At 44.1% G+C, this 19,775-nt stretch overlaps 1 protein-coding gene across 1 annotated transcript in view; it reads right to left on the bottom strand.

Annotated features, from left to right (window-relative positions):
• Nucleotides 1-317: 317 nt before the first annotated feature.
• LOC308300821 (uncharacterized protein) overlaps nt 318-19,775 on the bottom strand; it is a gene marked incomplete at its 3' end in the record, with an annotated part of 36,042 nt that continues 16,584 nt past the window's right edge. The window contains exons 4-5 of the mRNA XM_080744720.1: nt 6,444-6,536; nt 318-2,143 (exon numbers count right to left, since the gene is read on the bottom strand). Of these exons, the coding sequence (XP_080600846.1) occupies nt 318-2,143; nt 6,444-6,536 (1,919 nt within the window). The remainder of the gene's footprint in view (nt 2,144-6,443; nt 6,537-19,775) is intronic.

Genomic DNA, 19,775 nt, shown 5'->3' with positions numbered 1-19,775 from the left:
TCAATGAAAAGCTGTCCAGTAACATTCTAAATTCTGATAAAAAAAAAAAAAAAAAAAAAGAAATGTCCAGGCCACACTATGCAATTTTGTTCCTATATTAAACAATAGTGCGATAAACAATTGAAGGGTTTCTGTTGTTAATTTTCTGTCTGTTCTTAGAGGTCTTTTGATGATGGAAGATTCACACGCAATGTTGACACGTTAAATCATCGTATCGGTTTGAACACTTCTTACGCTATTCAGAAATTAAAGCAAAAAGGCAAACATTTTTTAACGTGTCTATTTAAGACACTTTGATGTGTGAATCCTTTCCCATATTAGACGGAGTGGTGGGAATTCTCTCCTGTATGAGTTTTCTTGTGATGTGTTAGAGCACAGCTCTGCTTGAACCGTTTCCCACATCGCTCACAGTGGTAGGGTTTCTCTCCCGTATGGGTTCTTTGGTGAAGTTTCAGATAACCATGATCACTGAACCCTTTCCCACACTCTTCACAGTGGTATGGCTTCTCTCCCGTATGAGTTCTCTGGTGACGTTTGAGATGGCCGCTGTTGTTGAACCCTTTCCCACAGCGGTCACATCGGTGAGGCTTCTCCCCTGTATGTATCATTTGGTGACCTTTGAGAGCACTGCTTTGGCTGAACTGTTTCCCACACACGCCACAGCGGTAGGGCTTTTCTCCCGTATGAGTTCTTCGGTGACCTTTGAGATGACTGTTGAGGGCGAACCCTTTCCCACACTGGTCACAGTGGTATGGTTTCTCTCCCGTATGGATTCTCTTGTGACATTTGAGACTGCCGCTGTTGTTGAACCCTTTCCCACACTGATCACAATGGTAGGGTTTTTCTTCTGAATGAATATTCCGGTGAGAAGTGAAAGCACTGCATGAGCTGAATGTTGCCCCACACTGATCACAGTGGTAGGGTTTCTCTCCTGTATGAATTCTTCGATGGATTTTAAGAACATTACTCGAGCTGAACCCTTTCCCACATTTTTCACAGTTGTAGGGTTTTTCCCCTGTATGACTTCTCTGGTGAATTCTCTGGTGGGATGTGAGATAACTCTTTTGGCTGAACTTTTCCCCACACTGGTCACAATGGTATGGCTTCTCTTCTGTATGAATTATCTGGTGACGTTTGAGATTGCTGCTGTTGTTGAACCATTTCCCACACTGGTCACAGTGGTAGGGTTTCTCTCGCCTATGCGTTTTCTGGTGACTTTTGAGACTACTGCCATCGCTGAACCCTTTCCCACACTGTTCACAGCGGTACGGTCTCTCTCCTGTATGACTTCTCTGGTGAATTATGAGGTGGCTGCTCATGAGAAACCTTTTCCCACACTGGTCACAGTGGTAGGGCTTCTCTCCCGTGTGACTTCTCTTGTGAAGCGTGAGATGACTGTTCAGGGTGAACCGTTTCCCACACTGGTCACAGCCGTACGGTTTCTCTCCCGTATGAATTCTCTGGTGACATTTGAGATCACTGCTCCCCCGGAACCCTTTCCCACACTGGTCACAGCGGTAGGGTTTTTCCCCTGTATGACTTTTCCAATGCATTTGAAGAGCACCTCTGGTGCTGCACATTTTCCCACACAGGTGACAACCGTAGGGTTTTTCTCCCGTGTGAATTCTCCGGTGAGCTTTGAGAGTCTGACTCACAGTGAAACTTTTCCCACATTCTTCACAGTGGTACGGCCTCTCTCCCGTATGAGTTCTCTGGTGAATTTTCAGATCACCGTTGGCTCGGAAGCGCTTCCCACAATGATCACAGCCGTAACGCTTTTCTCCGGTATGAATTCTCTGGTGACGTTTGAGATTACCTTCCGTGCTGAAACTTTTACCACACTGGTCACAGCCGTAGGGTTTTTCTCCTGTATGACTTCTCTGGTGACATTTGAGAGTACCTTTTAGGGTGAACCTTTTCCCACACTGGTGACAGCCGTAGGGCTTTTCTCCCGTATGACTTCTCTGGTGATATTTGAGATCTGTGGGATCGCTGAACCTTTTCCCACACTGGTGACAGCCGTAGGGTTTTTCTCCTGTATGAGTTCTCTGGTGACGTATGAGATGACTGCGACTGCTGAACCTTTTCCCACACTGGTCACAGCTCCTACTGGTTTCTTTCTTCAGCTGGCCAGGAAAGACATCTGGATGGAGAATGAGTGGAGATAAAGAAGTGTTTAAATGACAAGCAAGCACATTTTTCAATCTTGTCACATTATTCTTTCTTCACATAGATCTAGGACTAGGGTATAATTCGTATAATCGGTCGAGCTATAAGATATTGAAAGATGAAACCCTAACCCAATGTTAGAGAGAGTGTAGAGAGTGTACAAATGGAACCGTTAGGGTCCATTGGGTTCCATATTTACATACCCATAAGGGTCCATTTGGTTCTCCTGACTATCTATAATTTAACTGGGGACCCCTTGGAACTCCCTGAAGGACCCCTGGGGGTCCCCGAAACCCCACTTTGAGAAACAATGCACTATATGACCACTATGGAAATACGTGTTTATTTCATTATTATGATTACTTGCATTAGTTCTCTGTGTCACGTCCGCGCCGTGGAACTTGGACATAGCTGTCCATATTCTGTTTGGACTTATTAAGATGTTTCTGTCTGTATTGTGCTTTGGACACATTATGTTCCAGCCATTTCAGTATGTTCAAACTTCAGTCTTTGACTATACTTACTTAGGTTTTGGACTTACTAATGTTCCTGCAATTCAGTATCTGACTTGTACTCATATCTGTATTTGTCTAGGTTTACACCTATGTTTGGTTTTGGTTTCTGTTACTGTTTTGCCTTAGTGCTCTGTATCTTATGTTGTAGTAATATGCTGTCTTCCTGTCAGCCCCTGTTGTTGTTTATGTCACTATTCTTCAAATTTGTTTTTCTTAGGCTATATTTCCGTTTCCTTGATCATAAACAGAGATGGGAAAAGTACTCAAATGTTGTACTTGTAAAAGTATTAATACTGCACCATACTTGTACTTGGTACACTGAACCCTTGGTTACAAGTAAAAGTAAAAGTCCAGAATTAAAAATGTACTTAACGTACTGTACAAAAGGGTCATGCTAGACAGACACAAACCTCCCCCTCCTGTCATGACAGCTCCACCCTTCACCTGCTCAACTCACTCACCTGCTCCCACTCACAAGTAATCTGTGACTGCCTATATAAACTGCCTTGTGCATCAGTCTTGAGGAGCAGGAGAAGTGCAAACACCTTACTAGAAGAGCCCAGGCCTGGAGTTTGATGCATGTTGTGCGTTACTGACGTGAGTCCACTATTTGTGATCTGCTAAATGATAATACTTACCAGTGATGTACTTAATAGTTATTGTGCTTAATGATCCTTATTTGTATGCTTACTTAAAGTATGACTTAGTTTGCGGTATTCACCAGTGTTAAATGTTCGTATTGTAGCCTAATTTCCTTGATCATAATGTTGTGATAATGTTGTGAGTATATTGCCTGTTATGCCTGTTAACTGTTATATATTATATGTAATTGAATTGATTGTATTTATATCTCTGTATTTTAGAATAAACCACATCATAAAATCATCTTCTGGAGCCCTTTGTCACATCCTGACCGATGTACCATGGCGATGTTCCATATCCTGACTAGCCCTGAACCTTAGATAGCTATCCTATTTAACATGGTCCTTCGACGCCGAGAATTCTAAACATTGCCATGGCTGAAGAGCAGGAGATCCTGTGGGCTCTCCTGGAGAACAACAAAAGAATGCAACACCTCAGCCAGGAGAACAGCAAAAGAATGCTGGAGAACAGCGAGAGAATGCTGGAGAACAGCAAAAGAATGCTGCAGAACTACAGCAAAATGCAGCACCTATTCTCCTCCCTCCAGTCCAGGCCTCCTAAGGCCTTACCACCCAAGGCTCCTGCTCCCAAGGCTCCTGCTCCTGCGCCAAAGCCTCCGCCTCCTCCTCAGGTTCCTGCGCCCAAGACTCAGGCTCCTCCTCAGGCTCCTGTGCCCAAGCCTCCTCCGGCCTCCTCGTCCCCGGCGCCCCGGGCTCCTCCTGCGGTCTCCTCGCCTCCAGCGCCCAGGGATCCTCCTGCCGTCTCCTTGCCTACAGCGCCCAGGGCCCCTCCAGTCTCCTCGCCTACGGCGCCCAGGGCCCCTCCAGTCTCCTCGCCTACAGCGCCCAGGGCCCCTCCAGTCTCCTCGCCTACAGCGCCCAGGGCTCCTCCAGTCTCCTCGCCTACAGCGCCCAGGGCTCCTCCAGTCTCCTCGCCTACAGCGCCCAGGGCCCCTCCAGTCTCATCGCCTACAGCGCCCAGGGCCCCTCCAGTCTCCTCGCCTACAGCGCCCAGGGCCCCTCCAGGCTCATCGCCTACAGCGCCCAGGGCCCCTCCAGTCTCATCGCCTACAGCGCCCAGGGCCCCTCCAGTCTCATCGCCTACAGCGCCCAGGGCCCCTCCAGTCTCATCGCCTACAGCGCCCAGGGCCCCTCCAGTCTCCTCGCCTACAGTGCCCAGGGCTCCTCCTGTCTCCTCGCCTCCGGTGCCCCGGGCTCCACATCCTGCTTCCTCGCCTCCTGTGCCCAGGGCCCTGGCTCTTCCTGTGCCCAGGTCCCCTCAGTCTCCGCCTCCAGCTCCTCCTTTTTCACCACCGTCACCTGAGCCTCCCCCTGCACCTGGGCCCCCACAGTTTCGGCCACCACCTGAGCCCCCCCCAGCACCCAGTTGGTTTTCATGGGGCGGCAAGACTACTCCCATCCCTAGCATGACCCTTTTTAGATTTAAAATACTGTCGTATTTGGGGCGGCTGTACAAAAGGGTCATGCTAGACAGACACAAACCTCCCCCTCCTGTCATGACAGCTCCACCCTTCACCTGCTCAACTCACTCACCTGCTCCCACTCACAAGTAATCTGTGACTGCCTATATAAACTGCCTTGTGCATCAGTCTTGAGGAGCAGGAGAAGTGCAAACACCTTACTAGAAGAGCCCAGGCCTGGAGTTTGATGCATGTTGTGCGTTACTGACGTGAGTCCACTATTTGTGATCTGCTAAATGATAATACTTACCAGTGATGTACTTAATAGTTATTGTGCTTAATGATCCTTATGTGTATGCTTACTTAAAGTATGACTTAGTTTGCGGTATTCACCAGTGTTAAATGTTCGTATTGTAGCCTAATTTCCTTGATCATAATGTTGTGATAATGTTGTGAGTATATTGCCTGTTATGCCTGTTAACTGTTATATATTATATGTAATTGAATTGATTGTATTTATATCTCTGTATTTTAGAATAAACCACATCATAAAATCATCTTCTGGAGCCCTTTGTCACATCCTGACCGATGTACCATGGCGATGTTCCATATCCTGACTAGCCCTGAACCTTAGATAGCTATCCTATTTAACACGTACCAAAAGTAAAAGTACTAAATGTTTGAAAATACAGATCTACAAGCTCGTAGATCGGCTATTTTCAAACAGCCTAAGTATGAAATAGGGCTAAACTGGTTTATGTATGTTTTATAATATTATGATGTATGTCTGCAAAGTAACTAGCAACTAAAGTTTTCAAATAATTGTAGTAGAGTGAAAGTACAATATTTGCATCCGAGATGTAGTGGAGTAGAAGTAAAAGTATTGGAAATTGGAAATACTCAAGTAAAGTACAAATACTTCAAAAGTGTACTTAACTCATACAGTGCCCCGGGCCACAAGTGGCCGCTAGAGTGCTAGAAATATAGGCCTTCGCTCTAGCTACCGTAGAAGAAGCCAGTACTGCCTTTTGTTTTCACTGCAGCCACTGCTATGGGGGACGAGAGGAGGAAGTTAGCTAACACTTAGCCATTCACTGTTTTATTTTTTAGAAGCCCGATCTAAAGCTATTTCAGTCGCAAAAAAACATTGTGTTTGGTCTGGGAAAACAATTCAGAGAAAATCCTCTCTAAAGATGTGACTTATTATTGGATTCGGCATCGCGATGCGGCGGCGTTGCCCGATTACGGGCCGTGGATGGCCGAGTCTCGGCCCGGGGCATGGATGGAAATTTAGACCGGGGCTTCGTTGAGGCCTCCGATTAATTAATTAATTGTATTAAATATCACAGACTAGATCGGGATAGGCACCCCGGATTACGTCGCGCCGCCGACAGTATAGATTGAGTATTTTTTAGGGAGGCTCTAAACTTTATTTTAAACCATTTTCAATGGAATAAATCGTCGGACCATCTAGCGTCTCTCGTTGGTAAGCGCTAGCTAGACGAGCCAGGACCACCCACGTTGGTCCAAGCAGCTCAGGGTAAGTAAAATAGCTAATAAAATATTGGATTGGATTGAAAATATCCCGGACTTGTTCTGGATAGGCACAATAAGGGTTAAGTACAGTACTCAAGTAAATGTACTTAGTTACTTTACACCACTGGTCATAAAACATAATGATCCTTCCTCCTCCACACCTGAGTCAGGGAACCCCAGGAACTCTTCTTCATCGCTGTCCTCCTCAAACAGCTGGAGCATCTGTTGAGCCAGTTCTTCCTCCATGTTTTCATCTGTAAAACATACAGAGTTCTATGAGTTATATTAGCAGGGGCGTCACAATTAAGGGGGGTGGGGTGGGACTGAGTGGCCCATGGTGGAGGGGCCTTAATTATTTTATACTTTAGCTATTGAAAAATAACAGATATACAAGCTCACATATTGCGACACTCAATTCGATTGAGTTGTGTGAGGTTATTTATTATTGTTATTTTCGTGGATTATGGTTGAGTTCTGTTTTTCACTCTGTCTGGTTAATACATCGTTTGAGTCAAACTTTCCTGCCTGCTAGTCTGCTAGTTTGGGTCCTGCCTGTTACAGAGCATGACACTGGATTTATTGTTACCACATGCATGACTTGCAGTCATTATTTATTTGTTTTACTTTACTGGAGTATTTTCTTTTAGCTCTACTCCACTACATCTCAGAGGAAAGCATTGCACCTTTTGTTACGTCAGAGTTCGTCAAATTTGTTTTGCTTTGGCTATATTTTCATTTCCTTGGTCATAAACAGAGCTGGGAAAAGTACTCACATTTTGTACTTGTAAAAGTATTAATACTGCACTGTAGATGTACTTGGTTACAAGTAAAAAAAATGTACTAAATGTTTGAAAATAGCAGATCTACAAGCTCGTAGATCGGCTATTTTCAAACAGTAAGTAAAAGTACCATGGCCCATGGTGGTAATTATTTTATACTTTAGGTATTGAAAAATTGCAGATATACAAGCTCACATTGCGGCACTTCAGTTCAATTTCTGCTTCTGGGGGGTCCCTGCAGTGGCGTCAGTTCAGCAAAAGCTAGGGTATGGCAAAGATGGGAGTCCTCATGGAAAAGAGGCATTACATTTTGTATAACACGGTTGGTTCTATTGTGAAAATAGCAGATCTACATGCTCACAACGCCTCGCGCTGCGAGGCGTTGTGAGCATGTAGATCGTCTATTTTCACAATGTTTGAAAAAAAAAACAAGGCTTCACAGGTTTCTACGGTGGTTTCAATAGCACCAAATAATGGGTAATAATGCATTCCCAGTCTAATGGGTTAAACCCCCTCCCCTATGAAGAACATTCATGGGGGGCCCGTAGTGAATCCTTGTACCCAGTGCCCAGAATGTGGTACGACACTCCTGATAAAACGTACAGAGTTCTATGAGTTCTATTAGTCAGGGAATATTATCAGAATAATGTAAAATCCGTGAATAAATTCTTCACCAGGACATTTCTTCACCAATGTGTTTGTAAAGGTTTTTAGAAACACATCTAACAAAGTTTGAAATTCAAAATTCCTTTAAGAGATTTTTTGACAGCTGCTGAAAGTTTGGGTCCCATTCACTTACTTACTTACACTTACACTTATTCACATAGTAGAAATACTCCCAAACATCTGCTTTAAAGGTTAGGGTTAGGTGGTGCTTAGTTTTGTACTTTTTATGTTTTGTATGTGTCTATGAAGTTAACAATATTCTAGCTAGTCCTTACTCGTTCGAAGATATGTGCTTTGAATTATGTGCTGAGTGTGGGTGATGGGGTGTGTTGTGTACAATATAATGAGGGATTGATATAACTTTGTAGTTTGTAGAAGTGGTGCTTGTGACTCGTGTATTGTGGGGGTTGGGGGGCTCTCTGTGATTGGTTGCCTCAAAATTTGCTCTGGTCTCTGAGCTACTTGAGTAAAAATACTCCCCCTGCATCTCTGTTCCCACAATCCATATTCTTTTGTGATCTTTACATCTGTTATGAAGTAATGTGTTATACATTATTATATGATAATACATTATATGATAGTACATCTGTACATTGAGACTTTATACAGGAACACAGTGCACATTCCACTAGAACAGTATGGGGTGACAGGCCGCTGGGGCCTCAATCAATGGACATATTGTGAGTAAGGACATCTGGATTTCATCCAGCTCGCATGCACTCACACACACACATATAGGCCTACACATGCACACTCCAGAGCAAGCACAGCACACACACTGGGCCCCTTATCCCGGGAGCACAGGAAACACACCCACACACACACACACACACACACACACACACACACACACACACACACACACACACACACACACACACACAAAAGAAATGTCATGACCATTTGCACACCATTTACCAATTACCATTCACCAATTCAGTTGTTCATTCTCAGTATAACAAGACAACAAGAATACAAATCTTTCCGGCAACTGTACCGGTTACCCTTTTTACACCACTGGTTGGTATAAAGTGACTTGAAAAACAGCACACAGCACATACCTGTTCTGTGAAACTTTATGACGGGTCTCAGCATGTCTCCCAGCAGCTTGTGTCCTCGGTGGAGCAGCGGTTCATCCTGCAGCTCCTCCCCGGCCTCAGAGCACATTCCGTGGGAGGACATGTGTCTCTGGAAAGCCTCAGACAGCCTGCGTTCGCTCCACCCGGACAACCCACACTCCAGCCGGGGTTTGACCCGCTGCCACACGGATTGACCCGCTGTCACTTTGACCTCTCAAAGATGCTCAAATATCCTCAACACAATCCTGATGTTCTCTACACTACTTCGTCTCTCAAGAACTAGCCTTGGTATGAAGAAGAACAGAAGAACAGTGCCCGGGCAATAGAAAGGAATTCAAGGAGGCGGTCCTAAAAAGGGGATATGGGGAGGATCCTATAAGCAGTGTCGGGCAATATTACCCAGGAGAGTAACAAGTTACAGGTCCTATTACATAAGACAAATAATGAGGTCAGAATTCGCCCGCTATACCCCCCTTCCTGTGGTCTGCATTCAGACCTGTCTCTCTCTCACACACACACACACACACACACACACACACACACACACACAGACACACACACACACACACACACACACACACACACACACACACACACACACACACCTTTTTTGCTTTCTTTCTTGTCAATATGTAGACACCCAGTGTCTTTCTTGGGAATATCAAATTTTTACTGTCCATTCAAAAACGTGTGAAGAACAGCAGCCGGCAAGCCCAGCGTAACATCACCAACAAAACTATTTCATCCTTCTGGTACATGGACGAGTTTGGCACTTTACTCTTTGGTATCAAAAGGAAGTGTTAAAGTATCAACAGTAAAAGTACTCATTAAAAATTGAAAAGAGTGAAAACATATTTGAGTAAAAGTACTCAAAATACCAAAGCGTAAAAGTACTGATTATGAGTTAAAAATGTATTCGAGTAAGGGTACCATGCTGTCAACAGGAGTTATGGCTGTTTAAAGGCCAGCCAATAGGAAGACAGCGGGGGCGTCGTCCTTATTGGCCGGAAAATGTCCAAAGCCGTCTGAGTGTTTTAAAGTTTAAATCACGTTGCTATTCAAAAGTATGGCAGAGTAATGTGGCGCCAACGTTTTTTTTTTTTTTTCTTTCATTGGAAGTCAATGGGGTTTTTGGGCGTAGTCTGTTTGCGAATATGTGGCCACGGTAACGGGGATTGGAAAGAAAAGTAATAACACACCATTCCTGACCGAGCCGCACATTTTGGTGTAAATCGTGCGGCAGTTATTACGTGCCGAAATTTGCAGGAACAATAATTACCCTAATACCCTAACTAATTAAGTATGGCAGATTACATTGTGTTTTGCATTTGCATGGCACACTTAATTATCTGCATTTGTACTGTATTTGTACAGTACAGACAATATTCCTCATTATGCCCATTTCATAGAATTATGAAAAATGCGTATGACAAATACTAATGATACAACTGGCGCCACTGTACACTAACGTGAGTTCTACACGGTGAGAATTAAATGTTGTGTAATAAACACATTGAATAGAATATCCAAACAATTGCTTAGTTATAACAAATGTATACTTTTATTATTACAAACGTTGGTTACAAGCAAATGCAAAATATCGCTCATTTGGTCACACACAGGAGATTGAATAATGAACACAATCTGTTTGTTTATCCCCCGTAGTACGAGGGGTAAAGAAACGGATGTGTTGAGGTGAGATCGCTGTGAGTAAAAGGACAGTCACCAACCGTTGGGTGCTGCGTGATATTAACAGTCGAAGGTTTGATCCTGTGTCGAAAGCCTAAATGAATATCTGATTTTTCCCTATATGAAATCACTATACACTGTTTAAAAAAAAAGAAAAAAAAAGAAACGTAGTAGTCATGTGACGGTTTGAATTTTTTTGAACCGGTTTGATATTTAATAAAAAATCGAACCGAACCGGTAATACCGGTTTTGGACACTTGGGGGCGCAGATAAAGAGGTGGACAGATTTATGGTCCCAAGTTAGCAAGTAGAACTCTTGTATAATAGATCAATGGATCTTCTCAGTGAGATATCTCCTGTTTGTACTGTAACTGCTTGCTTGTGTGGACTGTGGAATGGGGGAAATGCTCTCTGCCGTGTTTGTTTTTGCTCGCTCAGGTGCAATGCCTATGGATGCATGCATTGGGTCAAAACGAGTGCTTGTAGATCGGCTACTTTTGGTTAAATGGCCGTAGCGCAAGAACCGCTGGTCCTATAGGGACGTGGCGCCCCTCCACGGATCCGGGAGGGCAAGGCGCAGGCGGCGGTGGACCACCAAAGGAGCGACGCCGCCACGAAAACGCTATAATCAATCAAACAGCTGAGCAAAGCTAGGCTGCTACATACTGTATCTCATATAGCCTAGCCTAGCATACATGCTAGGCTAGCTTGCAACCTCAGTGTTTTGGCCAGTAAACACCCCAACGTTGGGGTAAACACCCCAACGTTAATCGTCGCTATTGTTGTAAAGACGCGATGAAGACCTGTGTGCATCTAAAACGTTGTCCAATGTCCACATATATAAACAATCAGCGTTTAATGTGAGTGTGTGTACAGTTGTGATTGAATGAAGAGAACGGAGGGAGTCTCAGGGAGGGAGAGGACAGTCAGTGGAGGCGGGTCGCTGCTCTGCCACAGCAGTGAGCTGTCAACAGTAGCAGCAGAACTGCGCTCTTCTTCTTCTTCTTCTTTTACATTTCCGGCAGTGTGCACGCCTCATGGCGTATTACTGCCCTCCACTGGTTTTTGGTATATCGCAGTTATTCCCACGTACTTTTGAATTAAAAACGTATCCACCTGAGTGTACCCCAGTCTTCCCATTCCCCACTTGGTCTCATATTGACTCTCATTCTGCCCCACTCGTCTGAGTGGGCGCAAATCCTTCCCTCAAGGTACTGTCCAGTTCTTCCCCTGTCACATCCACCACACTGAGGAACATTTTGGCTGCATCCAGCACCATTTTGATTCTTTCCGATTTTGTTTTAAGCTCCGCCGCACAATTAATTACCATAGCTATAAAAGCTAGAAACTTCCTCTTGTCCATGGAAATGTACTTGTCGTCTGTCCTTTCTTCTGCGCTCTCTATTGGCACTGTCTCCCTAGTTTTCGCCTCCACTCTTTCCACCGCTTCCGCATATGACAGTTGTCCCCTGGCTTCTTTGCGCATTCTGTGTACCTTCACCTCCTGCACTTTTCTCGGGCATTCTGCTGCCCCCGCATAATGGTCGCCATTACAGTGCACACAGTTAGCATTTTCTTTTCCTTTACACTTCTCCTCACAGCAATTGTCCTTCCCGCATCTTCCACATACCCTCCTTCCCCTGCATACAGCTGCGACATGCCCATACTCTTGACACCGATAACACCGTAGTGGTGCTCTTTCAAATGGTCGGACCCTGTAACATTCATAGTCCAAGTAAACTCTCTCCGGTAAATGATTCCCTTCGAATGTCAGTCGCACTGACTTTGTTTTCTCCCTCTCCCCATCTTTGAAACGAGTTAATCTTCTCACTTCGCACACTCCACTTACTTCAAGGAATAGTTCTTCCCTCATTGACAGAGGCACACCACTGACTACCCCCCTTTTCTTTTCCCCTCTTCCCCCAAGTTGGAAGCAGCTCACATGACAATCTCCAAATGACACTATCTGCATTGCTTTCTTTACTTGTTCTTCGTTCTTGCACTCGATGACGACCATTCCAGTCCTTGTGACTCTCACTAGGGCTACCTTCCCAATAGCTCCCTCCACAAACTGACCCACTTCCCGTGGGTTACTGAAGACCCCGTCCTTCTGTACGTTAGCCGTCATCCCAACCACATACTGCTCTTTAACAACATCTTCTACTGTTCTACTTAGCGCTCTCTTTCTCTTCTTTTCTCGACTGTGCTCCTCGTCCTCCTCATCGATACTTTGCTCCGAGACTACCGCTCTCACTCCACCTCCTCCTTTGGCTTTGAACTTTGCGGTCTCCGGCTCCATTTCCTCCTCCGAGTCCGACTCTGACACATCTGACACCGTCCGCCATCGCGCCGCCATCCAGCCCCTCTGTCCACGGAGTACGCCACCTTCCGGACCAGAACTGCGCTCCTCCACTCACTCAGTATATAAGCATAATAAATATAATACAGAATTAATTTAGTGCTGTCGGAAAATACACGTGACGACGCCAGCATACGTTTAAATTTGTAAGCTATATTTTAATTGTATACTTTTGTATTTTTTTCCCAACTCGTTTTTTTTTCTTCTTCAACTCGGTTTAGTCGGTATTCATAAATTGAACCGGTACCATCAAGTAAACCGGATCGAACCGGTAAAACCGGGAACCGTCACAAGCCTAACGTGAAGCATAGAATAAAACTTAAAACAAGAGGGATGAGGGATGGTCGTAGAGCAGGGGTCTTCAACAGGTGGTCCGGGACCCCTAGGGGTTTCAATGAGTTACTACAAGGGGTCCTCCAAATCTTTTGCCAAAAATAGCCAATCTACAAGCTCACAACGGCGTTGTGAGCTTGTAGATCGGCTATCTTTGGCAAGAGCAGACCAAGTACAGAGTGATAGGTCAAGTTTATTAATTATGGACGGTTCAAGTGGTTAAATATCTGGAAACACAAATTTACATGAACCCAAAATACACTGATTGTGCTATCAAACGATGAAACTATATGGAATCTATGGGTTAATTGTGGGGGTTCCCTGCTTCATCTCTCTGTCGACTAAGGGGTCCTTGGCCTTAAAACTTTGAAGATCCCTGTCGTAGAGGGAAATAGGAAGGGAGACCATTCAAGATGATTCTCGGTGGGAGGGAAGTCAAGTAAGTAAAGAAACAGACATTTAGACACTTATTAAAAGTCAAATAAAAGCTGATACCATAGCGAGGTGTACTTTTATCATTAACTTTAGCCACGTTTCCTCAGTTTGCCAAAACCTTCCAGTTCAACCAACCTGTTGCTGTGTTTGGGGAAAAGGCACAAAAAATGGTCTTGACAAGATATTAGTTGTAGCGTAAAATGGTAAATGTATATGCATTTGTATAGTGCTTTTGTCCAAGCTGCTTTACATGTATTGTGTATTACATTCACACACACACACACACACACACACACACACACACACACACACACATTCATACACCGATGGTGGAGGAAACCATGCAAGGCACCAACCTGCTCACCGGGAGCAACTAGGTTCCAGCGTCTTGCTCAAGGACTCTTCACTCTGGCCCGGACTCTGGTACTAATGACAGGTTCTCCACCCCTGCGTCAGTGGTGCTCAAACTCTTTTCACGTAAAGGACCCCCAAAATGATATATATTTGGCCTTGGATCCCAATCTTAAAGTATTTAGTTCCAGGGACCCCCCAGAAGCAATATTTGAGTTACAAATGTTCGCTTAAAAATTACATACATTCAAAGATTTGCACAAATTCTCACAACTTTTCAAAAATAGTAGATCTAAAAGCTTGCAGTGCACTTGGTGCCGCGCTGTGAGCTTGTATATCTAAGGCCCCTCGCCGCGTGCCCTAGTAACTCAGTGGGCACCCCTTGATGTTGTTTTTAATCATAATTGCAATCAATGAAAGGCTGTCCGGTAAAATTCTGAATTCTGATTTCTTCTAAAAAAAATCTGAAATGCCCAGGCCACACAATACACGACTGTATTTCTTCCCTATATTAAACTCTAGTGCAATAAACTGTGAGGTCTTTCGATGATTTACTTAAAGTAAAAAAGGCTCCAATCCTGTGTGAATTGTTTGAACGTGTCTATTTAAGACACTTTGATGCGTGAACCCTTTCCCACATTAGTCGGAGTGGTGAGAATTCTCTCCTGTATGCGTTTTCTTGTGGTGTTTTAGAGCATCGCTCTGTTTGAACTGTTTCCCACATTGCTCACAGTGGTAGGGTTTCTCTCCCGTATGGGTTCTCTGGTGACGTTTCAGGTGACCACCATCAGTGAAGCCTTTCCCACACTGTTCACAGTGGTATGGTTTCTCTCCTGTATGGGTTCTCTGGTGACGTTTGAGATGGCCACTGTTGTTGAACCCTTTCCCACAGCGGTCACATCGGTGAGGCTTCTCCCCTGTATGGATTCTCTGGTGACGTTTGAGAGCACTGCTTATGCTGAACTGTTTCCCACACACGCCACAGCGGTAGGGCTTCTCTCCCGTATGAGTTCTTTGGTGACCTTTGAGATGACCGTTGAGGGCGAACCTTTTTCCACACTGGTCACAGTGGTAGGGTTTCTCTCCCGTATGGATTCTCTGGTGACTTTTGAGACTGCTGCTGTTGTTGAACCTTTTCCCACACTGATCACAATGGTAGTTTTTTTCTTCAGAATGAATTTTCCGGTGAGAATTAAGAGCACCGCATGAGCTGAACGTTGCCCCACACTGATCACAGTGGTAGGGTTTCTCTCCTTTATGATTTCTTCGATGGATTTTAAAACCATTACTTGAGCGGAACCCTTTCCCGCTTTGATCACAGTGGTAGGGTTTCTCTCCTGTATGAATTCTCTGGTGAGATTTTAGATCACGGTTCATCCTGAACCCTTTCCCACACTCGTCACAGTTGTAGGGTTTTTCCCCTGTATGACTTCCCTGGTGGATTGTGAGAGAACTCTTTGTGCTGAATTTTTTCCCACACTGGTCACAGTTGTAGGGTTTTTCCCCTATATGACTTCCCCCTGTATGAATTCTCTGGTGGATTGTGAGATAACTCTTTTGGCTGAACTTTTTCCCACACTGGTCACAATGGTATGGCTTCTCTCCTGTATGAATTATCTGGTGACGTTTGAGATAGCCGCTGTTGTTGAACCGTGTTCCACACTGGTCACAGTGGTAGGGTTTCTCTTGCCTATGCGTTTTCTGGTGACTTTTGAGACTACTGCCATTGCTGAACCCTTTCCCACACTGTTCACAGCGGTACGGTCTCTCTCCTGTATGACTTCTCTGGTGAATTATGAGGTGGCTGCTCATGAGAAACCGTTTCCCACACTGGTCACAGTGGTAGGGTTTCTCTCCCGTGTGACTTCTCTTGTGAAGCGTGAGATGACTGTTCAGGGTGAACCGTTTCCCACACTGGTCACAGCCGTACGGTTTCTCTCCTGTATGAATTCTCTGGTGACATTTGAGATCACTGCTACTCCTGAACCCTTTCCCACACTGGTCACAGCGGTAGGGTTTTTCCCCTGTATGACTTCTCCAATGCATTAGAAGAGCACCTCTGGTGCTGCACCTTTTCCCACACGTGACAGCTGTAGGGTCTTTCTCCTGTGTGTATTCTCAGGTGAGCTTTGAGAGTCTTACTCACGGTGAAACTTTTCCCACATTCTTCACAGTGGTACGGCCTTTCTCCTGTATGAGTTCTCTGGTGAATTTTAAGATCACCATTGTCTCGGAAGCGCTTCCCACACTGATCACAGCCGTAGCGCTTTTCTCCTGTATGAATTTTCTGGTGATTTTCGAGGGTACTTTTCAGGCGGAACCTTTTCCCACACTGGTGACAGTCGTAGCGGGGCTTTTCTCCAGTATGAATTATCCGGTGTTGTTTGAGAGAACCTTTCAGGCTGAACCTTTTCCCACACTGGTCACAGCCGTAGGGCTTTTCTCCTGAATGTATTATCTGGTGACGTTTGAGGTCCATGGGATAGCTGAACCTTTTTCCACACTGGTCACAGCTCCAACTGGTATCTTTATTCAGTTGGCCAGGGAAGACATCTGGATGGAGAATGAGTGGAGATAAAGAAGTGTTTAAAAGGATCCCTGGCTAATACGACAAATATGCCTTATACATTATGTAAGCAATTTACCCCGAGTGAGAGGACATTATGCTCTCATAATGTCCGCAGTGAGGGTGTTATCGGACGAGGCGCAGCCGAGTCCGATAACACCCTCACTCAGGACATTATGAGAGCATAATGTCCGACCCCGAGTGGTAAATAGCTTTTCTACCACTTTTTCCCGTATACATGAAAGAAAACACATAGTTGTAACTTGCAAGGATCTTAAGTTACAATCATTATTGCCTATAAAACTTCCGCGAGACAGCAGATAGTTCCACAAACAACATCTTCTACTCACCAACAGATGGCGCCAACTCCATACTAATCCATGCGTCTAGCTTACAGCTAAGCTAACGTCAGTTAGAAGTACCGTTCCGGCCGTAAATAGAGGCTGTTCGCTTCCAGAAAGGCATAGGTTCAGAGAAAAGGGGCTTTAAAGTTGGCGGATTGCATTGGATCCAAATAAATCGGCGACTATAGCATGCACGTTAGTAAACATAGGACCGTTGCCACCGTCATTTGTTGGTTGGGGGAAAGGTGTTCCGACTACCTCCTGAAGTCCCCGGATGTACACTGAGGTGCATTGATCTCGGACAAATCCTCGTACAACTTTGCGGCAGTTGTTTTGTCATAACCTCCGGAATTTAGCCAATCAGAATCCAGTATTTGAACACGTGACTAGAAAAAGTGGTAGAAAATTGTCCTCTATAACTACAATGTAAAATTAAAAACACCTTAAATATTGTATTTCTTCTAGAAATAGCTAATCTTTCACTCAATAGGGAAAATGCCCGTCACAAGTTGATGATGTCATGAATCCATGTGTGTTCTATCCCAATGGAATTTATGGCATGCATGTGCACAAAACACACATTTGAAATATTGATTTGATGCTCATATTAACCATAGGAAGTATTAAGTTTGTTTTTATTTCACATGCATGCCATAAATTCCATAGGGATAGACCACACATGGTTTTATGACATCATCAACTTGCAACAGACATTTCCCCTATTGAGTGAAAGATTAGCTATTTCTAGAAGAAATAAAATATTTAGGGTGTTTTTAATTTTACATTGTAGTTATAGAGGACAATTATAATGTATTAAGGCAGGTTTGTCGTATTAGCCAGAGATCCCTTTTAAATGACATGCAGGCTAATTTTCCAATCTTGTCACATTACTCTTTCTTCAAATAGATCTAGGACTAGGGTATATTTTTTGTAATCGGTCGAGCTATAGGCTATTGAAAGATGAAACCCTAACCCAAATGATATTTGAAACAGTGTTTACATGGATGAAATCAATGTTAGTTAGAGTGTAGAGAGTGTACAAATGGAACCGTCAGGGTCCCTTGGGTCCCATATTTACATACCGATAAGGGTCAATTTGGTTCTCCTGACTATCTATAATTTAACTGTGGACCCCTTGGGACTCCCTCAAGGACCCCTGGTGGTCCCCGAAACCCCACTTTGAGAACCAATGCACTATATAGGACCTAGAAATAAGTTTTTATTGGACATAGACTGTCCATATTCTGTTTGGACTTATTAATGATTTTTCTGTCAACTGTCCGTATTGTGCTTTGGACACATTATGTTTCAGCCATTTCGGTGTGTTCTGGGTTTGTCAGTCTGCTCCTCAGCCTTCAGTCTTTGACTGCCCTTATTTAGGTTTTGGACTTACTAATATTTCTGCTATTCAGTATCCTGACTATTTAGTAGTAATAGTATTTTCTGTTATTCAGTTATGCTGTATTGTATCTGTATTTGTCTAGGTTTACTCTTCTGTTTGGTTTTGGTTTTGGTTTCTGTTTCTGTTGCCGTTGTGCTCTGTATCTTATTTTGTAGTATTGTCAGCCCCTGTAGTTCTGTTTACCTGCTTTACCCCACCTCCCTTTGATTAGTTATGTTCTCCACCTGTATCATGTTAGTCCCTCAGCCAATCCCTGTGATGTATCTTTGAGTTCACCTGTGTGTTGTTAACCCCTGTCTATTTAAGATCTGTGTCTGCATTGTTTCCCTGTTAGTCTGTAGACCTATGTTGCACAAGGTTATGTGTGTGGATTATGCTTGACTTCTGTTTTTCACTCTGTCTGGTTAATAAATCGTTTGAGTCAAACTTTCCTGTCTGCTAGTCTACTAGTTTGGTTCCTGCCCGTTACCGAGCGTGACACTCTGTATGTATTGTTGCCACATGCATTCATCACCATCAGGTCAGTGACTTGCAGTCATTATTTATTAGTTTTACTTTGCTGGAGTATCTTCTTTTACCTCTACTCCACTACATCTCAGAGGAAAACATTGTACTTTTTTACTTCACTAAGGTCACAGTCACACCGCATTTTTATCCTACCTACGAGGGCGGCTCCTGAAGATGCTTTTCAATGGGAATAGGGTGGTTTCTTGCCATTCACGGATTTCTGAAAAAATCTCTGTTCCCATTGAAAAGCATTGTCAGAGTACACCCTCATACTCTAGGTAGAATTAAACTTCGGCGTGACTGTGACCTAACATTGTTATTTGTCTCCCTTCTATTCTTCTGATTATCGCTATCTTTCTGTTTCCTTGGTCATAAAACATGATGATCCTTCCACACCTGAGTCAGAGAAGCCCAGGAAGTCTTCTTCATCGCTGTCTTCCTCAAACAGCTGGAGTATCTGTTGAGCCAGTTCTCCGCCCATGTTTTCACCTTAGTAAGGGGAACACAAGAAAATCTGCAATGTAAATCGTTACCAAGAAATGTCTCCACCAATGTGTTTATAAAGGTGTGTAATAATATGCACTAAAAGGTTGAAATTCAACTCCCGGGGGAAACCTCATAAAAAATATATATATTTGTGTTTGTGTCCCATTAACTTTACTATACAGGAAAAAAATACAAAAAATAATATGCTTTAAGTAGCATGTGAGGGGTCAAACTAGGGTTTTTTGATGCTGAATCCATTGCAAGTATTTGTTTTGCACGAAAAACATCCGTGGGCTAGAAATGGCCCCTACAAAACGGTGAAAAGTGATGATTCATCACTAAACCATCGTTTTGTGGGTCTGTTTCAGCCCAAGTGTGGGACGGAGTTACTAGGGCCAAGGTGGAGGGGCCTTAATTATCTTATACTTTAGCTATCAGATATACAAGCTCACAGCGCGGTACCAAGTGCCTCTTTGCAAGCTTGTAGATCTGCTTTT

Source organism: Nannobrachium achirus, assembly GCF_963921795.1.
Source record: "Nannobrachium achirus genome assembly, chromosome: 16".
Classification (NCBI taxonomy): domain Eukaryota; kingdom Metazoa; phylum Chordata; class Actinopteri; order Myctophiformes; family Myctophidae; genus Nannobrachium; species Nannobrachium achirus.
This window is presented reverse-complemented; position numbering and strand designations above follow the sequence as displayed.